Below are 26,043 nucleotides of genomic sequence, written 5' to 3'. Positions count from 1 at the left end.
GTTGTCCTACTAAGATTGCTGAAAGACTGAACTGATTGTTCTGTTCCCTTAGCTTACAGATGGGAAATGATCAGACTACCTGTTAAAAACCAAAAATAACGTTTGCTAATACTGTGGTTTGACAGAGAAACTATGCCTGTATATTTAGGTTGTAACAGGATCAATGACAAATCGTGGTTCATGCTTCCCCAGGGCAGGGTAGAAACAGAAGATGATCAAAGCAAAATTATGCCACCACCCATTCAGGGAAGGTTCCATGTCAACAATCTTTATAACAGAACACATGATGCTACTGCTGTATTAACTTCAGTTTTGCTTTCTTCTGTGATTCTGTCTTGACTTAAGAAGATAATAAGGGCAAAGTCCTTTATGTATACCAGAGCAGACCTCTGGCATTCCTGTCTTAAACAGCACGAGGGCTGTTCTGAGTGTATCAGGTGATGTACTGCAGCCTGTGCAGAGCTGCTAACAAGTTGTGTGAGGAACTTTGCAATCAGCATATAAACTTTATTTTGCTTGGCTGGAGGCTATGAGAAGGATTTACCTGTCACATTAGATCATAATATTTTTTGTGGTTTTTACTATTATTTGATGGTTTGATTTGTTCAAATACTCTTTCTAGTATACAATGGAATTTTTGTTTACTGCCTATCAGATCTTACTTTTTGTTAAGCTGTAGACATCAGATCCTTAGTTCAATTGCCTAAAGGCTTTTCCCTACACTTAGAACAAGAGATTTTTTTTTAAAGTTGTCATTTTACTCTCACAGAAAAGGAGACCTGACATATTTCATAGTTGTTGAGGGAGTTTCCCTTTGTTTTTGCAGAGTGAAGTATGTAGGAATGCTCATGGGTATTCTGGAAGAAGAATAGACCATGTGATACAGTATCTTCCTTATATCTACCTTTTGTTGTGTTCACTGAGTGAAATGGAAGACATTTGGGTCAATTTGTTATTCATTATTCTGGTTACATGTAATACATGCGGGGGCTTTTTTGTTTTTCTTTTCAGAATATAATGGCTTTCTATTATTGTAGCCATTACTAGGCAAACCTTTCCCAGCTACAGAATCTTTTTTCTTAAAAACACTCTGGCTACGTAACATAGTTGAAGCCCTAAAATAATACTTAAATACAGAATTTTGAGAGAGGTCATGTCAACCTTAAAAGTAGTATATAGTGCTGCCCAAAAAACTTACACCATTACACCACGAGGCATCAGATTCTAAAGTAAAAATTATGGGGTTGTAACTAAGAAGCTGTGAGACACTATACCATCTACAGATGTAAACAGAAGGAAGTATTCTACTTTTCATTGTTAGAGCAAATTAAAGAAAGCAACTATCTCCAAATGTGAACAAATCAAGAAATTGCCAAGGATAAAATTTTACTTAATGTAAGGTATTTTTAATTTAGAATTCCTCTTAAAATTTTAAAATTCCTCCTAAAAGGTAGAGTACCTTAAAAGACAGCTAATTTTATAAAAATTATTATTCATATTATAGTTCTGTTTATTACTGCTTAATCTGGAATATGTGTTACTGGGTATACTTGATCCTTGTCTTACCTCTCCCTGTGGACACATGCATGTTCTGTAGAGTAATTCAGAGTATTTGTTAATAAAGCACTGAATCCCATTGATATTTTTGGTTTTTTAATGAACCTAAGCTTGTTTGTGTTTTGTGAAGAGTGTGTTAAACTATGTTTTAGAAAAATGCATACAGTTCTGCCCTTAACAGCACTAATAGTCCAATCTGGAAGTTCAGTGCTTTCTTTTAATCTGTATTTTGAGAATTTGGAGCTGGTTGTTGATAGTTTGTGTAATGATAGAGGAAAATTAGTCAAAGTTATAGACAGTGGCCAACTTACCTCCTAAAGTCTGCAAGATGTATTCTTCCAAGTCTTTCTCGTTTATAACTTTCCCTCTGTATCCGTGGTGTTGGTCTTGATTAAAAGGCTTTTTAATCCAAGCTAGTTCACTTGAGAGGTCAGGGAGATTGATTTCCATGGTGCTGCAAAGACAGATGCTTAGCATAAAACTTGGGTATTAAAATAAATTATCCTTGTTTGGTGTGTAGTTTCTTGGTTTTATTTTCTTACTTGCTTCTTACTACTGTGCAGGGGTAGGAATAAGTAATTGAAAAAATGGAGTTTGAGATTTATACCTTCGAATGGAAAAAAATCAGTAACAAAGTGCTGTCTTCTGGACTTGTTGTATTGTCACTAATTAAATAAACTCATATTCAGAACAGCAAAAGCAAAATGGGTTGCAGATAGTTCAAATGCTTTTTAAAATTCTTTGAAAGAGCTGCTGACTGCTTTCAAAACACCACATCTTTACTCACAAGGAAAGCCTCTCATTATCACCTTTGTTCCTGGCTGGCAGTGCATTAAGTATAACTTATCTCTGTGATTGCTGGGGTGGAATGGCTCTCCACCAAGCACAGTAACCCAGTAGTTTAGTGTGAGATAAGAAAGGAGCCTGTTCTTGATACCTTTGTAGCAGAAGCAGCAATGGAAGCTAGGGGCAGGGGAGGAACCATTGAAAGCTGTTAAGTAGTTCTAAAAATATTTTTGTTTGGCCTAAAAGATGGCACTCTTAACTGGAAGGGGTGTTCCACTCTGGTTCAGTGTTGCAAAGCAGTAATTCCTCTCGTTCCACACTTTGCTTTGTCAGATCCTGAATGCTGTTTGCCACCTGCTGAATTACTCCAGTGCAGCTGCGGGTGGGATTGTGCTGTAAACTGCATTTATGAAATGGCCTTAGATATTCAAAACAATAAGAGGGGGGGAAAAAAGACCAACTTTTTCATGCCAGTGATTTCTAAATCTATGTGGCGTGCTTCTGTTTAAATTGAGGAAAATATGAGCAGTGAATGAGGAATCTTGGTGAAGAAGATACTAAAGCAGAGTGGGGCATTTCAGTTAACCTTGCTCGTGGAAGAAGTGAGCTTTGAGATACCTATCTGAAGTGCAAAATGGTGCATATACCATATGCAAATGATGCATTTATATTCTTTTCTTTATATGAATGAGGTTGGGTTTATTTTCATTATTACCTTATAAGATGAGCTTCAAAATTAGTCCTTCCTTGGCAGAGAGAGTTTGAAAGGTTATTGTCCCCCATTTCTAGTTGTTCTGCTTCATTGTATAGAAGCCTCTAAATTGAAACTGTAAAATAAAAGCTTCTCTCTTCTGTCAGGTTTTCCAACTAGTTAATCTTTAAACAGATCTTTTTTAAAAGCATCTTTTTGAATGAAGTGAAGCTGTGTTTGTACAAATTATTAAACTGCCTAAGGTAGGAGAATGATGGTGTCTGGAATCTCTGAAGCCAGCACCACTGAGATCCATGTACATTTCATCTGGTATAGCATTCTCAGGCTAAGTTTCATGAGTATTTTAACAATTTTCCCTTACTCTGCTTCCCCCAGCTTCTTGTTTCTGCCCTCTCTCTTGAGCTGGATGGCAGGTTTGTGAAGCTGATGTGTAAAGAGTATTAAGGAACTAGTCTGGACTAAAATGTATTCAGCTCACATAAGGGATAGGGGCGAGTCGGGGTAGAATAAGTTAACAACAAAATTGTGGAAGTGTAAGGATGGTGATGCTGCTGCTTTCTGCTTACTTAAAATGAAGTGAAACTACAGCTTCAGGATGCAACTTCATTTTATGTTGCCATAGAGTGAGATGTGTGTGTCACTGTGGCACTTGGGTATTCCCAGATGTAACTGAGCAGCACTGGAACAGTAAGATGACTGCTGCAAGAAGCTGGGTAGGAAGCGAGCTAGATGGAAGTGAGTGAGTGTAGTGACTGCTGTTGGATGAGACTCTGAAAAGGACTGCAGTAGAAAGATGTACTGTTAAACATATGAATATTCAGCTGATGCTTATGTTAGGTGTAGAGAAAAGATCACTAGATGATCTTTAATGTCCATTCTAACCCAAGCTGTTCTGTGATTTGAAAAGAATTGGTGTCAACTCTGGTTTTACTACAAAGACATTCATAGGTGAAATTGCATTAATGTAAGAAATACACTAATGCAGCTGAGATACACACACACACACACACACACACACACACACACACACACACTTCTGAGGCAAGGGAGTTGAATTAATGGTACAAATCTTTCCTCCTCTAAGAAGAAGGTGGTAAACATTCCAGGCTGTTGGACCATGTCAAAGTTAATGCCCAAGTTTACTTGTTCATAATCTGCTTTATGTCTCTGTAATACTGTTAATGTTTTGCAGAGACTCCCTATGATTGCTTGCCAGTAGTACAAAGTGAAAAAACAACAAAAAAAAAAGCCTGATACTCTACATGATACTGAAATCTGCATCTACTTCTGGTCTTCTGTAGGCCAGTTTCTGGCAGAATTGAGTGTGACTTTTATCATTTGTCCCATTAAGATACCATTATAGGTTCCTTATCTTCATTTCTTCAGCAAGTATGCTTTTGAAGCAGCTTTCTTCTCTTGGCAGTTTGATAATGGAGTCAGGGAAGGGAAAGAGCTTTTCTTTAGTGTTAAAATATGCTACATGACTAAAGAAGTAGCTCAAACTGGAAACATTTTCATGTTTCCATGGAGTAGACAATCCAGTTGTATTAAATAGTAAATGTTAATAAATATTTCATAAGCATTGGCTACATGGATGAAATGCCTTTTTTATTGGCTTATGCCTTTTGTAAGAAGAAAGTTCCTTAAATTCTGCTATGTTAACTTCTTTATGACTTCTAAAGCTTTGCTGTCTATTACTTAAGCTGTAACTTCTGAAGAAACAAACAACCAAATAAACATAGTTGTTATTTACTTATATAAAATTTAAAAAGAAGCAAAGTAGACCTTCACTTTGTCTTAGAATATTGTTATAGAAATGAGGTGTGGAAATTACTTTTTGAGGGGTTTGATTCAACACAGCAAGCCTGGGGCAAGTAGAAAGTCTGAAAAAAAGAAAAGTTTTGTGAATAATTGCCCTCTGGTGTCGCTTGAAATAATTTTAACATGTTGACATGAAATGCAGTACAAAGATGACTTTTCAAAGGCCAAAAGTGTGTCTGTTTAGAAATTAAAACATTTCAGTGGTAATGTACATAAAGTGTCCAGTTGTCTTTGTGCTTGAGCACCACGTGTTGACAAACTTCATAGGTGAACCAAGGTTTAGAACAACCTGCTTTGTGGGTTGGGTTAAATACAAGTCTGAAAAGAGTTCTGCAGATTTCTCATGGTGGCACAGTTGTGGGGACAGATAGGAGAGTGTGGGTGGGTGGGTAAAAATGGCCTCTTTGCAGTGGGATTGCTGATGAGGAATAATACATGGCACTACTGCTGAAGTTTTTCTCTCTGGGAGTACCTTTCAGCTCAGTGAGTGGGGTCTAACTCAGCCAATTTTTAGTGGCATTTTACTTGCTCAGAAAGCCTGAGTTGGGCCTCAGTGTCTTGCTGAGCTGTAACCCTTTTGCCCTCATTGCTTTGAACTTGATGCCTCAAAGAGTAGGGCTCTGTGAATCTGATTTATGTTGCTCCACGATTGTGAAATTCTGACTGTAGCTTTGGTACTCTTTCCTTCCCATCAATTCCTTCTCTTATAAAAAGAATTTGGACAGAGGACATGCCAGAGCCTCTGACTGAACTGTCATACTGTAATTTAAACTTTGATATTTTTGTTGGGCTTCAAAAATTGTCAAATTTTAAAATAAATGTCTAAAAAAACCATATGGATATTTTTTAGAGTAGTTTAAATGGTAAAGTTAATAATTCAAAACAGAAGTTTGCAAATGTAGTCAGAAGGCATCTGGTAGTTAAAACTTCATTTTCCTGCCACTTTTTGTTTATAAACAGTGTTAACATTTTCTAGTTCTTGCATTTAATCTGATCGAAGTTGTATTTGTGTTTGCACGTGTGCTATTTCTGATTACTTTATAAATAGTAGCCTGTCATACACACAATATTTGAGTGGAAGCTGATGGTAATTCTGTGTTGCAGATCTAATGGAATTCTGTTTAGCTTTTTTTTCCCCTAATCATATGATTTTTTTCTTCTTACACTTGTTTTTTTCTTATTTTCAAGTGTCAATTTACAGTATCTGGTTTTATGACAAGAATGACTGTCATCGAATAGCAAAACTCATGGCTAAGTAAGTACTGTGATCTAATTATTCTGTAGCTCTTTTATGTTATATTAAAAAAAATGAACCTATTTAATGTTTTTGTTTTCTCAGTCAGCTAATTACGGTGTTCTTGCAGATAGCATTTTTTTTGGTAATCAAAATGCTGAAGTGGGGGGCTTTGGGTTTTGGGAGAAGGTGGGATTAAAAAATTACACTATTAAATTTAAATGGTAACAAAATTACCTTTGGCATTCTCCAAAGAAAGCAAGTGAGAGCAGTTTGTTTATTTTATTAATTCTATTTTGTATAGAGATACTGGCAAAAGATCCTCTGATGCAGCAAGTGTAATCAAATAAATGATGGCCACTGTTTTTTGGCTGGTTTGTGATTATTATTTTTTTTTCTTTAATTTAAATGTGGGTTTGTATCACTGATAGGAAAGAATAGTACCTTTATAGTACCTCAGTGCTTCAAAAACATAACCATAAAAGGTTTCAAGATTTGCATTCTCTTTCCTGCTGTTTCACTTGACCTTATTGTGCCAGACTGAGTTAGCAAGATTGCAAGCCATCCATTTATATTTTGGTGCCTTATCTTTCAAAAGAACAGTAAACTACTGCTTCTGGGCTTTGTAATCACAGACTTCAGTTCTCATCCTCTCTCTTCCCTCCTCTCCCTGCTCATGCAACCACCTTTCTGCAAGGTTCTGCCAGGTATATTTTCTATGCTGTAAATGCAGATATTCTTAAGCAAACTGTCACAGCAGCTACTGTGTCCCTGAAAGAATGTGTGCATCTATCACTGTCTGATATAGTAGAAGGAAACAGCAGGCCTTGCTTAAAAAAGATTTAATCCTAGATTGCACACAGAGCATGCTGTGTTTGCATCATTTGCTTTTTTTTCCCCAGCGAAGGCATTTGACTTACAGAACTCTTCTCTGTGTTTAGTTGTTAAAATTCTAGAATTTTCTGAAATTAAAAAAAAAATTATGGGAGTCATCAAACTGGTATCTTAAGTAGGAATTGAGTCAAGATGATTTCTTATGAGGGATGAGCTTTCTAGAAATTTCTAGGGTAGAAATTAGTGTTATTCAAATGTATGAAACTTGCTTTCTCACTTGTAAATATGTGGAGGTTTTTTTATTTTTAGGCTTGTTTTACCCTGTTTTAACAGTCAGGCCCCAGCTTGCATCTGAGATACAGGAAGCAAACTGGTGAAATAAGTAGCTTATATGCTTAAAAATTTTCAAAATAATCAAAAGCAATGCTGACTTGTTAAAAGACAAATCTAACTCTTCTTCAAATGTATCTAAACTCTAGCGAAGTAAAGGAGCTTGGCTGCTGGAAAACTTTGAAGCAACTTCGAAGGTTTGACTTATTTTTTCCTCAGAAATGGAACATAGAGGTGTATATATAAATATCTAATTACAGTCTATAAAATATAGAGTTAACTCCTGCATCCTAAGTGACCCAGAGAAACTGGATCCTGGAATGACTGACACATTATGTTATTGTTATGATGGCTCCTCTTGGCTCCCCCATCAGCCATCAGTTCCACAGCATCAGAGTTCTCATGTGACTTGCCAGTTCCAGAGCTCTGCCCTGCTTACAGTGCTTGTTTTATCTTAACATATTTCATTAATGCAGGCTTAAAAAAGAAGGGATTACAGGCTGGTGTGTGTTTATTTCAAGAGGATAAGCTTTAGCGCATTGCACAGCCATGTATATCTTGTGAACTGCATATGGATTAGGAGTAGGAGTATAGGCTGCCTTTACTTTTATTAATTAAATGTATCAGGGACACATCTTTGTGCATATCCTAACTCTCTTTAAACATAAGGGGGTTGATCCTTGAGGCAGGTAGGAATGGATTAGAAGTGGTGAATGACCTGTAGGCACCACAGGCTAGAGGAAAAGTCATGTTGTAAAGCAGGTGATTGACATGACTACAAGGCATCTAAAGTAGAGAATGGTTTGCCTTTGTTTCCAGAGCCTGAAGTTGAGGAGTGGGGGTAACTTGCTCTAAAGCTCCTTGCAGTCTGACTCCAGAGGCATCTGATGTCATGCATATAGCTCTTCTTTCCAACTTTTTTTGAAATACAAAAATTTTTGGTTTTTTGTATAATGGTAGGCCGCATCCTAAATTAGAACTCTTTTAATTGATTTTATTGAATGACATGGCTTGATTTGGATAAATATGGATAAAATGCATCTTAAGAAGTAATGAGTAAAAAATGGATTTTAGTCTACAGTATAATATGTGCTCTTTGTATAATACAGGCTTCGACATCCACATGTTTTATTGCAAAAATGTCCAAATATGGTGATTTTACAGATGAAGTGTTTACTGTTGGCAAACATTGTGAGGGATGGACCAGTGCTGTCTGTATTTGAGAGAAATTATACAGACAGTTTGACTTGTGTAAAACTTATAGCAAATGAAAACTTGTGTAATTTTGGTCAACTATGTGTTATGGTTTAATTCAGGCAGAACCCAAAGTGTTAATGGGCTGGGCGTACACCTTTCCTTACTACTTTTTGCAAGATGTTAACTTCAGATAAAATTATAAAATCCTCTTTCTGCTTTCCTGTTACAGAGTGGTAGAACAAGAAGCTCAGAGATCACAGCAAGTTTCCCAGGACAGAAAAAGTCCCAGCAGGACCAATGGCTGCAATGAAAACAGGCCCATTGACATCCTGGAAATGCTTAGTAAAGCCAAGGATGAATATGAACGAGTAAGGACATGTCTTGGGTTTTTTGTTGTTTTGTTTCTTGTTTTTTCTTCTAACCTCATGAACAAATTAATACACTATTACTTTTGAATAAGAGGCTTAGGGTATCATATGGACTCTACTATGTAAACTGCATGCCTTGTGATTTCTGAGAGATGACAGCAAATAATTCTTACATACTAAATTGTCCTGTGCTTCTGTGTGTTGAATAATGTAGCAGAACCTTAGAAGCTCTGTGAAGTTTGTATCACATGTCTGTGATACAAGCACAGGTGTACAATGACTTAGGGAGAAGGATTAATGCAAGGAAAACATCATATTTTAAAATAGTGTGGGATCTGCATTTTGAATGAGTTTGTAAGTTTTTTTTTTCTGTAATTATTACCTTAGTGGGCAAATCTTTGCCTACTTTTTGATTATTTTACATTTATTAAAAAGCATATCTGGAAAGCAGTTTTCAACACATCAGCTGTGGTTTTTTTTAAAGAGCAGGCATTCTCTGCTGTTGTTTCAATAGCCTTGTTTTCAGAGTGATATCTTGTTCCCTCCCTCAAGTACATTGTAGTATGAAACAGTTGTTGATTTCCAGCAAGTTAAGTTGAGTAACTGATCACATATTCCAAACTGAAATGTGGCTTGATAGACACATTCTACAACCACTTCTACTGCTGTGGGAAAATTCTGTTTCTGGGAATAGGAAATAAAAATTGTACCCAGCAGCATCTGTCTCTTAGTCTCAAAAGAAGTCTTGTGGGATTAGAGATTTAGTCATTCAGCACATTTGTAGACTCTGTGAAGCACATATTTAATAGCTGTAGACTAAGTATAACAATACTGTTCCCCTGTCCTTCTGTTCCCCAGTTCACTGCTTCAGTCCTGTCTGTTCTTTTAATAAATTAATTCATTTCAGATGGGTGAGTCTAGTATCTTTAATCAGTGTTAAATTCACAAGCTTATGTATTGAGGGAGAACATTGTTTGTCTTAGGAAGTAGTTACAAAGTCCTGAGGACCGAATTCATACCTGCAGGATGAATATAAGGGTAATGTGTTGGAGGTGCTAAAAGGAAACAAAGATTCTGATCAGGCCTGTGTCCAAGTGTAGGAATACAAACATGGATAATAGCAAAGTAATGCCCCTGTAACATTACAAAGCTGTGGTGTGGGTTTTGTGGCTGTACTGGTGGAAGAAGGGTTAGCACATTAGTCCAATGCTTGATTCCTTCCAGAAGCTGCTTGTGCTGCGGAATTTCTTTGAGTACTTGGGATTTGAGTCTTTCTCAAGACTAGATTTTGGTGGAATCTTTCTAGGTAATCTTTCTAGATTTTTGCTTCTCATTGTGGGACGAGGAGAAAAGAATGAAAACATGGGTTAAGATTTTTTTACGAGCCAAATTAATGTGGCACTCTGTAGACTGAGGATAGCAGAATGTGACAAACCACGCACTATATTTGACCCAGGATAGATATCAGTTTCTAAAAATCAGCAATGTGTGTTTTCAATGCTTTAAATGCAGATTTTGAAAAAAAAATTTTCTGATTCTATAAGTAATCAGTGCTGCTTGGTAGAAGGTGTCTTTGTATGAAGGTCAGCTTGGTGAAAGGAGCAGCTTTTATGAGATCACGGAAGGGGAAGCATCAAACCTGAATGACTCCTATTTCAATGTAGTATCAATTGACATGGATTTGAAGAAACTGAAGGTCTTTTAGGAAGGAAAAAAAAGGGCCCAAAACAAAAGAAAGAAAACGCACCACAAGAAATCACTGTTTTGATAGTGCCACCCTTTTAGGGTGTGATGAAGCCTTTCTCCCTTTGTCCTTGCAGTACTGGATAATACACATTTCCAACAGATGGCTCTTAAAAATGACTCATAAAGGATATTCCAGCTTCTCCTCTCCTAATTTGCGTATCTTTTCAATGTGAGAATAACAAAAAGGGTTTGCTAGAAACTAAGTTCCTGAGCATCATGGGTGAAGCTCTGTAGGCAAGTAAAATACTGACAAACTGGCAAGGTTTTGTGGTGGATGGTCTATGTCTGTGGTGTCTGTAATACAGTAGGAAGTGTGCTGGGCATGGAATAACAGTACAGTTGCTATATAGTAGGGAATGTTTTGTGTCTTGATCTCGTGTTGTTGTGTGTGTTTTAACCTTGATGCTTTTACAACACCAGTGAAACTATAATAATTATTTAATTTCTTTTTTGTGTGTGGACATATGTGAATACTAAGTGGAATCTGTTGAATCCTGTAGACCGCTGTGATGGTAGTTACGTAGAAGTTACCAGATAAACAGATTTGAGCAATGGTGGTCAAATTTCAAGTAAACTTCTTTGGAGAATGTTCTATTGACCACCTCAACTTTAGCAATAAACCTTTGGCACATTAATTTTGGAATTCCTTTTGGCCAAGATATGCAATATTAACATGATTAGGTAACCAACTTCTTTTGAAGGTGGCTTCTTGAGAGACCTTTCCAGTCTTCCTCCTTTTTTTTTTTCTTTTTAAAATTATTTGATGGCACTCAGTAATTATGCATGAATTTGTATTTAGGAGCAGAAAGTACTTATCTGCCTGGTACATTCCAGATGGATCATACAGTAATCCTTGTGTGCAGCCCACGTAAGATTGGCAGAGTGTCAGCATGCGAAGGGGGCAGAGAGAGTGAAAAAGAGATTTATGAAGGTCCGAGTGATTTAATCTAGGATTCCAAATCAGCTTAATCCTTCAAGTGCTCACTGCATGAAGTCCATATGTGGAAATGAATGAATTCTGAGATTTTCTGTAAAAGAAGTGAATGGGTGCTTTTTATAGCGTGGTGTTTGTGTGTGTGCTTCAGTAAGAGCATGGAAAAACACCCTCTAGTGAAAAGGAAGCCAAGCTTTGTCTGATTTTGAAGCCACAAGACATCCAGCATTTCGGGCACAAAGTTTTAACCTTCAAGTTAGTGGCTAAAAGCCATAGAAAGAAGTTGCTTCCTGCCTCTGTCCCTAAACCACAATATGCAATCCTGGTTTTGTGTTTATTGCTTTCATTTAGAAATTGGAAACGAGTAATAAAGCTTAGCTTGTTTTTTAACTTGGTGCTAAAAAGTTTAACCCATATTTTGCTGCTGTGGCTAAGTGACCAGAGCAATCGTTGTGTGTTGTGCTTAGGTTCAGCTCAGTCATAGTGATTCATTATGTTATTGAGTTGTGTTAATGAGTTATTTCTGAGGTGTAGTTTACCTATTGAAAGCTAGACTGTTCTACCTTTTAAGTATTTTTTGCTGGTGATTTGACCTATAATTCACTTTCTAGTTTTGTTTACAGATTAAGTTGAATTTCATCTTTAATAAATATGTATAAACATACTGTCTGTTTTAATGCAACTCTCTTGTCTGTGTTTTGTTCATGGAAAAGCAAATTAACACCTTCTGAAAATTCATGTACACAGTTAATTAAAGCTGATGGAAACAAATAGGTGATAAGCTGTTTTGCCAGCTACTTAGGATGATTTCTGACAGGATTTTTTTTTTCTAAATTGTTTCTAGTTTGGGTTCTTAATTTAATGAAGTATAGCAAACTTTCTCGTGAGCAGCTAACTCATATAAAGAATGTGAAAAGCCTGCTTTTTTTATTTCTCAGTAGAAAAAAGTATGAAGCTAGTTGTCTTTTTTCAAACAATAATAAAGAATAAAAGCTATATGGATACATAGCAGATGGTGGATGTCTTGATATGATTTTTATTTCCTAAAGTTTGTGAATTCCACAGTGTTTTACAAAAATCAGTATTCTCTGTTATCTGTATTTCTGTCAAAGTGCCACGTAAACAGGGCTGTAGTAGTGAATAAATGTAGACTTAAAACTCGAGTAGTTGTGTTAATTTTTTGGGCTTTTTCCTTTTTTTTTTTTTTTTTTTTTCTCAGAATCAGATTAGTGACTTAAGTATTATATCAAGTTCTGGAATGCAACAAAATGCAAATCCTCCAAAGCCAGAAAGCACAGATCCATCAGAACAAAAAACTTCATCACAAGTGCAAGATCAGGTATGTTTCATCCAAGCATAAATAGGGTGCTATTATGTTTTCATTTGATTTGGTTTGGTACCATAATATCTTTTTCTTTGGCTTGAAGACTTTTAGGATCCTAAATTCTGTCTTTTGGCTTAGCATTTGAAAATATGAGACTATATCATACCATTGTAAATATTCAAGTATTGTTAAATGGGCTAACTTGCATTCTGGATTAATTAATTAGCAGAACATGCTAATGTGCAGGTTGATGTGCAGATTTGGGAAGCCAGAAAAAATTTCCTCTGCCACATGACTCTACTGAATCATCATTTAGATGTAAACTGTGCTATAGTCTTTCATACATTAACTCAAGCCCTGTTTTCTCATACTTGAGATGCTTACTTCAAAGCTATTTTCAAAGCTATAGCTAACTTAAATCAACAGTGAATTGCTAGCCAAGAAATGAAAAGTGCTGCCATGACTGAATTCTCTTCTGCGTGCTGAAAACCTCTTTACTTCTCCCATATTTCTGTTGCTTGCGTTGAGACTTTGCTTATGTGACTCTTGATGATCGTCAGCTTGGCTGATCCCTTCATACTTCAATTGTGGAAAAAGTGTGTGGTTTTGTGTTGGTTTGCTTTTGGGGTTTTTGTGCTGTTGGGGGCAGGGGGTAGTGGTTTCGGTTTGCTTTTTTTATCTGCATTACAAACTCTCTTTACAGTATTTTCTTTCCAGTGCAGAAAAGGAAATATTGTAAAAAAAAAATTAAAAATAAAAAAATTCACTGGAATAGTTAGCAAAAGTTCATTATTTATCTTGATTTTCTAGTCAGCGTTTCTGCACAAGGAAACTGTAGCTTCATAAAAGACCTTTTAGAGATAAATTTAGGAAAAAAACTACAGTAACTGCATTCCCTGTAACACATCAGTAACTTGGGCCTGCTTACAGTGCCACCCAGTGTGCAGGAAAGGTCAGTAGTGGTTCTCCTCAGAAAATACCACACAGAGTAAGCTGCAAGGCCTGCCTCCCATCCTTGGTTTACTGTTGTGTTTCAGATGCAATAAATCGCTGTGTTTGAAAAATGTGCAACCTTGCATATAGTACATGTAAGCAAAATACTTTTTTGTAGTTGTGACTAATGTGCAGTATAGGTTAGGGCTAGGATATGGGCAGCAGGAATCTGTTTTAGGGGATGAGGTAGTTACAGGTAATGAATTAAAATGAGGGGTGTGGATCTGGCTGGGCTTAGTGGCCATCACAACCTCCTCTACCCCCTCAGCAGCATCTCTGCTTTTGTATCAGCACAGGCAATAGGCTGAGCCCTGGCAGACAGTTCTGCTTGCTGCATGGCTGGTCTTGAGACCTGGCAGCTGGGTTGCCTGAGGCTTTGGTTTAAAAGAAGGTATTTTCTTTTGAGTCACTCCCTGCACACAGTCAGATTAAATGCCTCTCCTGTCAGCACATGGAGTTGCAGAACAGAAATCAAATAAATAGCAAAGGAAAAACTGGAAAGAGAAGATTCTAACAAATTGCGCTGAAGCAGTTAAAGGGAAACAGCTGATTTATAGAACAGGTGAAATGGCATATTTTTAATTCAGTTGAGCTATTTAAAATAATAGCTGCAGAGATACTGGAAAAAATAGTTGGGCAACACAGGTAATAACAATTCTGTAAAGCAAGTTAACAGAGGTAAAAAATATGCATTTGTTCCTAATTGTCTTTTTATAATGTGGATAAATGGAAGATGTTACATTTCAACTGTAAGGATAGATGTTTCAGCTAACTGAAATTAAAGCAAGTGTACTTATGATATGTGCAGTGAGATTCCTAAAGCCCCTTCAAAATGTCACCTATGTGTTGATTGACTAACTTGATTTAATGCTAAACATACCGCGGATTTTGGAAAAAAAGTAAATATCTTCTCTGTCATATTCTGAAGTTCAGGTTTTTTATCTTGGCTGTTCAAAATGAAAATTGGTTGTATCATGAAATGCTTTTGTGCCAGTGACTGGCAAAACTGAACCAGAACAATTTACATGTCAGAACTTTTTAGTGCCAGCTCTGATTGCTAATTCATGTTTCAATATACATTAAATTACTTCTGTAGAAATCCTCTGTCCAGCACTCTATTCCTATCAAGTAAAGTGATCATGTTGCCTTTTTGCAGCCCCTACAGCTAAGGGTCTTCATAACACATTGTGCTTATGATATGCTTGAAATATACCTCAGACAGGCTAAAGATGCATTTTATACTTCAGGCTGGAAATTAACTTCTTGTCTGAGACTATCCACGTACAGACCAGTCTGACTTGGATCAGAGCATGGTAGAGATTTCTGGTTATTCCTTGAATATTGTAACATACTAAGAAAGAAAAGCTAGTCAATTTGTCAAACTGAAGTGAAAAACTGAGTTTTAAATTAGATGAAACAGTGATTTTTCTCTTAAAAGAATCTTTACAGTTGAAGAACAGGTTTCCAGAAGAGCAAGATCAGTGGAGAAAGCACAACTTTCTAGGAAGAATTTGTAATATAACTAGCAAGGTTTATAAACTATAGAATGTCTCAGCTGCAAAATGAAAGTGTGCCTGACTTCATGCTGGTTAAAAATTGCAATAGCAGTAGAGATTAATAACCTGTGCAGAAGTGAGTATGACTTCAGACTCAAGGATTTTTTGTTAAGCTACTTGCATGCTACCTGTACTGTCATTCCTTCACTGCAGTTATCTGTGATTGTAATATCATGATAGAGTAGTTATCATTGTAAAATAGCATCTTTGTTTAGACATACCATCACAGTGTGCTGGAATTGTGCTGCAGGTCATTCAGTCTTCTGAACAGAATGTTGTGCGTTAGTCCAGCTGTTTTATATAACTTGGGTCCTGTGCAGCCTAAAAAAAAAAAAAAAAAAAATTGAGATTATGGGTGGTATTAATGCAGTTTCCTTTCTCTTTAGTGAAACACAATTTTTAAAAGCTTCAAGCAAAATATTAAGAAGATGATATCCTAAAAATAAGATTTTTTTTTTTTAACAGTGTCAGTGCTGTAGGCTAGATACATGTTTTACAGAGAGACTAAAAGACTGGTAGATGTAATTGTATGTGTATATGCACACTCGTCAAGGAGATCTATATATGATACAAACATATTCTTAGGTTTATGCAGATTTATTTTACCTATTGTAACGTATATTGCATTTTTAAAGAAAAAGGTGAGGACTGCCTTGGCATACGTTGCTAGATCAGTCATGTACCTTGAGGTTTCTCTGTTCCTTTCCCATATTCTATTTAACTATTTCCAACTTTATAAATTTTATGTGGATTTTCTTCAACATGTATGTTCTTAGTCCCACGCCCCACTCCAAAGTGCCTTGTCTAGTTAGGGCTGATCACTGCTGGCAGATGCCAACCTAATGACAGAATCCACAGCCTTTCCCCTTCTTGACTATTAGTGCACAGTGCTTCCATAGAAGGCTGTAGAGAAAAAGCTTACGTGTACAGGATGTTCCTTGTAAATGGAATTTGTTTCAGAATAAAATCCCATTGATATCCAAACTGTATTTTAAATGCATTTTACCTAGTTGTCTTTTATAGTTCAGTTTTCTTGAAATAGCAACAAGCCATGTGAGATGCACAGTGGAACATATGTTTCTGTACTAAAAAGTTCCTTTTCCCTTTTTTCTAGCCATTTCAGTCAAGGCAGAAGCATCTGACTTTGGAGGAACTGTTTGGAACCTCTGTACCAAAGGAACAGCCCGCAGCCCTGTATCCCAATCCAGAGAGAATGGAAAAGTTGCAGACTGACAGCTCTGCCAGAGAGCAGCACAGTTTACTCTTGCCTTTTCCCTTTGACCACTCAACAGTAATACAACACTCACTAGGGAAATCGGAAAGTCCGAGCGTTAAAACCAGTGCCAATCCTTTGACTCAGCAGGAATGTTTAGCACCTGTGTTAATACCTCCAGCTTCAGTTTCCCAGCCTGATGTAAAAAACGTTTCAAGCTATTCAGTTCGCTTAAGTCCTGTTCTTAATTCAGCCTCGTCAATGGAAGCTGCCCCTGCTCAGATGCTTCCTGGCCTAAAACAAAGCAACAGTATAATGCAAGTTATGCAGCATGCTGCCAAGCAGATATCCCCACTGGTGAATCAGCCGCCGTCTGAAGTGAACCACGCTCCACAGAATCTAATAGCTGGCCAAAGCCAGCTTATAGCACCCTTGACATCAACAAATACAGGAACTGTCTCAAATACATCCCATACAAGTGTTGATCTTCTGCAGAAACTCAGGTTGACCCCACAGCATGACCAAATGCAGCAGCAGTCTCTCACTAAGACTTCCTTAACACCAAACATCTCTGCCTCAGTTGGCCAGCTTGCAACACCAGAAAGTTTTAAAGAATCTCACAGTAAGCCATCAGCCCTGAACAGCAAGATAATCTCTCCTCTTCAGGTATTCTGTGGGTTTTATATCCATGAAGCTTTAGACTGTTTTTACACTGCGTATATTTTTGGCTTGAAAAATGTGCATTATATATTAACCTTTTAAAAACAATTTAGGATTTATACCGTGTGATATGGGTTGAATTGCTAATGTTTAAGTAGAATTCTGGTAGCTTTGTCATTATTACCTGCGATCAGTGACAGACCTGTCTGTTGAGGAGATTTTTTTCAAGCTGGTGCTGTTAGGGGATAAAAAAAGTACTAAAGAATTCATATGTACTTGTGACAGAAAATACTGCTAAGAACTGGTGATCTGAGAAGGGACAGAAGGTTACAGACTGAACAAGGTATGAGAGTTAATGCTGTGGAAGTCTACTCTGTACCATCTTTGAAGGTACAAAATCAACAATTTCCTGTTTCTGATTGGGTTTCTTTGGTTATTTTGTATTCCTTCAGTTTTGATCCCCTTCTGCTGGGGATATCCATGGACTTCATTGAGATATTGTTAAGTCATTTAGTAAAATGGATCATAAAATGTAGCTTGTATCTAATTGGCCTCCTTGGTTTGTTTTATCCTAGTAATGCTTACAAAGAACGTCTTAAGCTTTTTATTGTTTGGAGGAGGATCTATTGTCTATGCCTTAATATAAACCAAAGCAGTAAATTTGTTTTCAGATACTAGGAGAAAATGTGACTAGTGGTCTGTCAGCTTGGCTTTGTGTTATGAATTATTTTTGACCAATTAGTGCTGCTCTGCTGTATAATTGGCTACCTCAGTAGTAGAGACATTATTGAGTTTGGGTTATTTGATTTCTTTTTTCTCCAAAAGGAGTACCTTTCTGCAGGGTTTCACTCTGGGGTAATCCAAATGGTTTTGTTGCTTTATTATTTTATTTTATTTACACTCATGCAGACTAAACCAGTGGTTGATTTTGTCTTCGTGCATCTTAGGTACACGCCCACTTCAAACTAAACTACTTCTAGCTACATCCCCAGGAATTTCCTAATGTTTATTGTCATCCAGTGTTTGCCACTGGGTTTTAACAAGAATTTTGATAGCCCTGTCTGTCAGCTGCTGTGCCTTGCTATGAATATAACTTACTTGTAACAGAGATATAATCAAAACCTCAGCTCTTCAGCCTGTAACTTGTCCCAAGCATTAGTTGAGACTACCTTGTTTTTTTCAAGTGTTGCTTTTCTGTCCTCAGGAGAAATACCCATGTCTTAATGTCTAAGAAATTGGTGTGTTTTCATTTTGCTGTCTTTTTAGTCACCTTATTTCTAATTACTGCTGTTGTTGAAAACTTTCAAGAAGGCTGTGACTGCTAGATGCAAGAATTGTTCTACTAGTGATCACCTTTTTGAGACATTCAGATGGATTTGCTTTGCAGAGGGAGGAGGAGGTTCAAGTACAGCATTGAGCAGCTATCTTGATCTAGTCTGGAAGAGCTGTACATTCTGAGCAGTATTTTCTTTTGTGCACTGCTGAACCTTGGTACAGAATTGACTGAAGATTCTGACATCTTTGAGCATTTACAAAAACTGGCTGGGCTTATCTGTAACTGCCCTTGACTGCAGTTATTCAGCTTGATGATAACCTTGGGAATTGGCTCTTCATATGCCAGTTGTGTATCCTCTTCTTCCTTCCACTGTTTGTAAATATTTCCATTAGACAAATTCTCCAAATATACTCAAACTAGCAAAATACTCAACTCTTGTGTAACTAGACTTTAGAAATTTGATCTTTTGTTTGTCACCAAATCATAGTTAATTTAACTTCTGTCATTAAGGTCTCTCCATTCCTTGAGTGTTTTCCACTGCAGTTCAAGTAAAGCTAAATACTGTCTGTTGCAGAGTTTTTCCTCTTTTGTGTTTTGCCAGTAGGTATTTCAAATGGTTATAACAAGCTTTTTGAGGAATTCCACAAGAATGTACTGAAGTACCTGTTCTACGTGCCTTTTTATTGTGCTTTCCAGTATTTTATGACACTTTAATTTTATTATATTGTAGCATTGAAATCTGACTGAAGAAATTTTGTAAAGGTATAAAACACTTCTGAAATTCTAGCAGAAAACATTTAATTTTTCTGGAGGTTATTAGATAAAACTCCTAGAAATAAATACTGAATTTAACCTTCTTTGCAATTTACCAAAGCGATTACAATGTACTGAACTCTTCTCTCTGTAGCATTTGCTTTGTTTCAATTTCAGAGTGTTCATGATTTTTAACTGCAGTAGTCTTTCTTCAGAAGTCTTTTGTTATGGCTTTACAGGTTTGTTGTAATACTGAAAGCATAAAACATAAATTCAACCTTTCTTTCCAACTTCCCCTTGATTTTACGAAATAGATTTAATTACATATAAAATCTGCTGAAATTCATATTTTTGTGTTTTCAGAAAAACCGAGAACTACCTGTACAGGAAACTGAGCTGTAGAGGCTAACATGTGATTGTTTTCTTTTTAACTTAGACTGTACAACAAATCAAGGAATCAGAAGTATATCCACAGCCAAAGACTTTGCCTAAAGGCAGTCAAGTAAGTGAATAAATAATTCTTCTAAGTGTTTGTTGGTATTCTTAAAAAAAAAAAATGGGGGCAGGGTGGTGTAAATTGAACCTACAGGATCCTTTGATTACCTAGATGAAAAGCTCATTTTTCATTCTGTGTACTAGTTTCAAAAATTCTGGAAGGTAGCAACCACATGAGGAAGGAGTCTGCATACAAGAGTATTGAGGACTGGTTACTTTCATCAGCTTTTAAAATGAGAATTACTATTGATATCACTCTTCATAGGTAGATATTACTTCATTAAGCAGCTATTATGTAATATCTGGCTACAATAGTGGCCACAATTTATTTTTATGCTTATCTCTCACCCTTTATAGTAGCATTCATTTATTTTGAGCATAGTGCTTAATTTTTTGTTCTTTTACAGGTTGCACCTCCACAGTTTGTTACAGCCACAACTACAGTAACACCTTCAATCCTCTTGTCACCCAGTGTGTTTCAGCAATCAGCTACAAAAGCTACTGAAGTGGAGATTAAAGCCAATTCTTCTTCGCCTTTAACACTTGGAACAACAGAAATTCAGACTGTACCTCCTACTGTTCTCAGTAGGTCTCAGCTTCAAGAAGCACTGATACATCTAATAAAGGTCCTGACTTTACAGAGCTCATTTTCTGAGGGATGGGGTTCCAAGTACAGTAGCCAGTTCTGAGAAATTCCATACCTCTTAACTCCTTTTGCCCTGAAATGCTGCAGAAGTTATTCCTTTCTGTTGGAAGGGGATATCTTACTCCATACTGTATGCATACAGCTTGCTCCTTTTGTTTGTAAAATGGAGGGCTTAGAAGGATAGAGCTGTACATTGAATGTGTTCTTTCACATCCGTATGAATTTGTTGACAACTGAGGAAAAATCTGGACTAGTAGAAGTCTTGGTGTGGGAATGAGGGTGTTGGCTTTGTTGTCTGCTTTCCCAAGGACAGCTTTTGTGTTTCCAGTTTCCTAGAACTGTTCCTGATCTTTAATTGAAGAATGTGTCTTAAAAATGGAAATTGCAAAGTTCTGCTATTTCTAGGGACTAAAAAATGTAGCTCAGTTAAATGTGTGATATTGGAGTAGCCATGCATTGAGATAATTTTGACCTTTGGTGCCATGGTGAAGTTACCATGGATGACAAACCAGTCTTTGTTAACTGTGGATTCTCTTGTCCCCTCCATGGTGATGTTAGCAGAGCTTACACCCAAAGCACAAGTCTAAAAATAACAAACAAAATCTTCCTGACAATGAAGTTTTTAGAGCTGAAAAGGGCCACTGCCAAATCCCATTATTAGCTAAGTTGCCTGATTTATTTATGTTATTCCTTTTTGCATAACCTTTTTGTGTAATGATGTATATGGTTTTTTTCTCTTCAAAGACTTAAACTGGCCTACTCATAAGTCTTGCAACTGAATTCAAGTGCAAGAAGTGCTACTCTCAATAGAGACACAGCCTACTGTGTACTGACACAGTAGTCTGAAGAACATCTTTGTGGTGACTTTAAAGAACTGATTGGAATACCTGTCTCCAGTCTTATCTTTATAGAGAGAGCTGAATAAAGACCAGAACAGGCATATCCTGCAGTATAGGAGTACTTGCACAGCACTCCGAGCAGGATAACCAAGTTTGCTGTGCAGATCTTGTAAAAAGAACGTTACATCTTCAAGGCAGCTGATAAGATACCAGTTTTGTAAACTTGTCATTTGAAGTAATTAGACTCAAGAAATACCTCTAATTATACACTGCAGATTAAACTAATTCACTTCCAGTCATGCTTTGACATGAGAATTCTTGTTTAACACACTGCAGTCCTTTTCAGGATCATCACACACATTAAACTAACTATTTCTGACACTCTTGCAGACTTTATTTGGGAGCCTGTAGACAAAATAGATTTTTCCATGTCTAAGACTAAGTTTTGGACTTTAGAGGGAAGTGACATTATGTGTCCAAGGCTGACCTAGTGACCCTTGTTTTGTTTGTCTGAGCATTGGTTGTGCTTAGTGATCTCTTCAGCTGTCTTACCAGCTGCATGGTTCAAAGTCTATGTGTTGTCCAAAAAGCATTGCCTTTTGTCCAAGTATGCAGCTAATTCCCTTCTCTTAACTCTTAAGATGGCTTTATAAAGAATCCTTATGCACAACTTCAATGGCATTAAACTTTTTTTGCACCTTTTAACTAACGTTTCTAATGTGCTTTTGGTTTTTTTTTTCCTGCAGAATGATTCCCGTTTTCTCAGCACTATTCATGAAGTCTACTTGCAAGTCCTAACCAAGAATGCAGACAACATTAAGCTATAATTGGAACTAAATCTACTTTAAAAATATAATGATTTTAGAAACAGTTATGCCTCGTCTATAAAACTATTATTTTTGTAAAAGAATATTTAGTTTTCAATGCCTTGAATTTGAAGCTGTTGGGAAAGACTATTCCTTAAATACTTAGGAAAGAAATGTTCTCAGAAATGATCTAAGTTTTCACTGTGATCATCACCAGCAAACCTTTGTTTTTATTGGGGACAGGAGTCAAGTTGCATTTGAGCTCTCAATAGCATAAGGTGAATGTACAAATGTTTTCTCTGGCTTTCATTCCTAGCTGTGCTAATGTGCTAATGATCAAGGATTACAGACTCAGTACTATTTAAACCAGCAGAAATGTACAGTACACTACACCACACCAGAAGAAGATTCAGTTATGGGACACTAGTTCCAGTTTGAGGGACTGAGGAAAGGAAAATGCCTTGTAAGTTTGTAGGTGTGGGGAATGAGAAGCCAGGGATTTGGAGCTAAATCTTTAGCAAAATGTTTTAAAACATGATTTGGTCAATACATTGACAGTCTCCAGCTAATGGATGTGAATTTATCTTTTAAATATTCCACTAATCATATTTGCTTCTGTGTTGCTGACATTAAACAGGTACCCAGATGAGCAAGGCTGTTTTCTCTAAAAAGGCAAAATTTGAAATATGCAAAATCCTCAGTGATTGTATCTCCTTGTTTTGGCTTTGGTATTGATTTTTTTATGCAACAGCTGTTGCGTGTTGAAGTTCTCTTGTTTTAAATTTATAGCTAGGAGATCACCATTGGAAGATCATTTTCCTGTTCAGCAGTGTTTGATACAATTTAAATACTTTGTTTCTCCTTTACCTTAAGAATGGACCATGTAATAGTTGGCTTTCATTCCTGGGTTGCAATGGAACTGCAGTGTTGAAAACTATGCAGATGGGGAGCAAATGCATGCTTTTCTTCTGTTGCCCCCTCCCCAGATTGTTAGTGCATACTTCATAGTTTTAATTTTATCTAATATCTTCTAATATGTGATTTAGTAATTCACCAATATAAGAACTTAACTGGATACTTTCACATTTGAAATCAGAAAATTTCTAGTTGTAGCTTCTTATGCTGCTGTGTTGGTTTACTCATGGGTTGTATTTATTTCTTAAAGACATGCAAAGGTAATTAATAGGACTCCAGGTCCCAAATTTTTTTGAGTAAAAAGGTAATCTGTAGTGAGTTTTGATGCACTGCTTCTTTTTTTTCCCTCAAGCACTATTGAAATATGAAGAAAAATGTTTTGGTTCCTTACAACTTACATGTCTGTATATATATCCGAAGGATTAGTTGATGTTGACTTAGTCAAGGTGCATGTTCATTTCATTGGAAACTAGTAATGGAGCTTTAATTGTGACTTGTTCACAAATCAGTATGTTTTAGATACAACAAATATTTACATTTTTATGTATTTGATCTATTTTAGTTTTTTCATAGCTTTTTAGTGGAAAATATATTTTGCTTAGCACTACCTGCCTTCTGAACAGATCTTCTCAGCCTTCGAGTTCAGTGTTTCCAGTTAAAATGTATGGTATTTTGTTAGAAAAATGTGCAAGATTCAGGGAAAGATGCTAATGTCATGCACATTCATCAAGAAATATATTGTCTTTAATCGTAGCATTTGAATTCAGCAATATAAACTCAGCCTTGTAAAAGACAATAAGGACCTTCCTACATAAATTCTAGGGTTAAAATACTGTGTATGTGCATAAACAATGACACAATTAGATCTAAGGTCTAAACTAATCTGGGTTTTTGGATTTTTTAGAAAAACTTTCACTAACAGGGACAAATCTATGAGCAGTTCCTCTGAACAAAAATGGATAACCTAAACCAAACAGAGTTGCTTTTTATCTGGATTTAGCAAAGATGAAGTCCATAACTTCTCGCTTTTTATGGGCAGCCTCTGGTTTCTTCAAAGGAAGATTTAATAGAAGTTTCTGAAAATAGAAATATTGGAAGCTGATAGTGCATACTGGTACTGTTTGCTAAATAGTCATATCCAAAGATCTATAGAGATGATAGGAAGTAGTTGTATTTTGAGTTCTTCAGTCATTTACAGCTGGCAAAAGTAATACTGTTCAGAGCAACACTGTTGTTATGAGTTTGACTCTGCTCTGAAGATCCTTAACTCTTTTCCAGCTGTCCACAAGCAGTTGGCAGATCCTTACTTTACTTTGATTTTGTAGTGTACTACTAGCAATACACTATTGCTATTACTTCCCCCACCTCCCCTCTCACCCCCGACTTTCAAAATGAATTGGAAGATGGAGTTGAAATCATAGTTACTAGGCAGACATTTTCACAAGGAAACCTGTTCATCTTGAACACCTGAACTTGTTTGTTCTGACCTCTCTGCTTGTAGCCAACAGACACTGGAACCAAGCAAGGTGTCACCCAACACCCCGCAGTGTTACAGTCTGCTGTGTGTGGCAGGTGCCACGGGAGTGGCTTTAACAGAGAAACTCTTTAATGAAAATTGCATTGTAAAACACAAGCTCTACTGCAGTGTAAAATTGGAATCTATTTTTTTTAAATGTGGACTGTGTTATTTAACAACTTTTTTCCTGCTTATTTTAACTTTTTGTAGAAATCTAAAATTACCAGCTTGCCAAAGTACTTGATTCATGTTAGCCACATGTAGGGACAACTATTGTGTAGCAAGTTACCATGAGCCATCACAGGAAATGATTGTGACCATGCTCAAGTTATTTTTTTTTCTTTGTTAAAAATACTGGCTTAATAGGGTTTTATCTACTAGTTCTGAGAATTAAAATATTAGTTTAGACTATTCTCAAACTCTTTTTATTAATTAAGCATGTGTTTGGTGGCTAGCCTTAAGTAATTTTAAAAACAACAGCAACAAAAAAACCCAAACAAAAACACAAATGCCAAACTCAAACCTAATGAAAGATAATTTTAAAACCTACAGCTGCTGAATTTTTCAGGAAAACCTAAATTCTCAGTTTTGTGGATAGACTATATCTGCTGTTATGTAATAATGCAAAGTTTATATGAAAGTTGCCCAACAGCTGTTAACTCAGAAGCAGTATATCTTTCCAAATTAAACAAGATTTGCAGAATGATTGAATACTTTTTTTTTTAAATGATTCATCTTGATTTCATATAAAATATTTAATTCTGTGTATAAATACTCAGTATAATACTTAACACTTGCTGCTGGATGTATGTAATTTTTGCTTGCATTTCTAATTGCTTCATTTTGATATATTTCTGAAAACCATTATGCCATGTGTAGTCACTGATTTAATTTCTGGAATAGTTTTGAAAACAAACTTTAATTTGGTACTTATTGGTTTTAAAAGTATTCTACACAAATCACACACCTTCTTGCCAGGTGTTTGGGTTGCTTTGTACAACATATCTTAACAGGAGGAATGTGTGCAATATGTATCACCTCAGTTTTGTCTGGCAATGTTACAAAAATGTTAATATGCAATATCTTCCTTTCACTTCAAATTGCAAAAATTGCAGTATCTCTAATTCGGTGTTGTATTTATTTTTATCTATTCAGTGTATTGGCATATGGCTAGTTAGGGTTTTTTATGTACATTATGTGCTTCTAGTAATTTCTGAGTTTTATCACTTCTGTGGATGCACCAGTTGTACCCATTTGCATGTTCTTTCAATATGAAGACCATGGGGAGGGGTGGGATTCAGTAAAGATTCCTGGAAACTGAGAATTAAAATAATTGTCAGTCAGTAAATGTAGATACTGCATCATTAACGTTTTTGGTATGGTATGGATTTTATAGCACCTATATATGTTTGCTGTTATTAAGTTATTGCATAAATGTTTAAAATGAGCATTTTTTCATCCAAAATTTTGTATGTTTGCAAATCTATTTTTGTAATAAAACTTCAAAACAAATGTTTCAGCACCTCCTAAAA

General features: G+C 36.3%; 1 protein-coding gene across 1 annotated transcript in view; it reads left to right on the top strand.

Annotated features, from left to right (window-relative positions):
- Positions 1-26,043, top strand: part of DCP1A (decapping mRNA 1A) — a 31,839-nt gene extending 5,796 nt beyond the window's left edge. The window contains exons 4-10 of the mRNA XM_071755806.1: positions 6,065-6,131; positions 8,701-8,839; positions 12,739-12,858; positions 16,507-17,271; positions 19,731-19,796; positions 20,197-20,415; positions 22,021-26,043. Of these exons, the coding sequence (XP_071611907.1) occupies positions 6,065-6,131; positions 8,701-8,839; positions 12,739-12,858; positions 16,507-17,271; positions 19,731-19,796; positions 20,197-20,415; positions 22,021-22,101 (1,457 nt within the window). The 3' untranslated portion in view covers positions 22,102-26,043. The remainder of the gene's footprint in view (positions 1-6,064; positions 6,132-8,700; positions 8,840-12,738; positions 12,859-16,506; positions 17,272-19,730; positions 19,797-20,196; positions 20,416-22,020) is intronic.

This window comes from Heliangelus exortis, chromosome 12, assembly GCF_036169615.1.
Source record: "Heliangelus exortis chromosome 12, bHelExo1.hap1, whole genome shotgun sequence".
Classification (NCBI taxonomy): Eukaryota; Metazoa; Chordata; class Aves; order Apodiformes; family Trochilidae; genus Heliangelus; species Heliangelus exortis.
The sequence above is the reverse complement of the archived record's forward strand: the minus strand, read 5'-3'. Positions and strand labels throughout refer to the sequence as shown.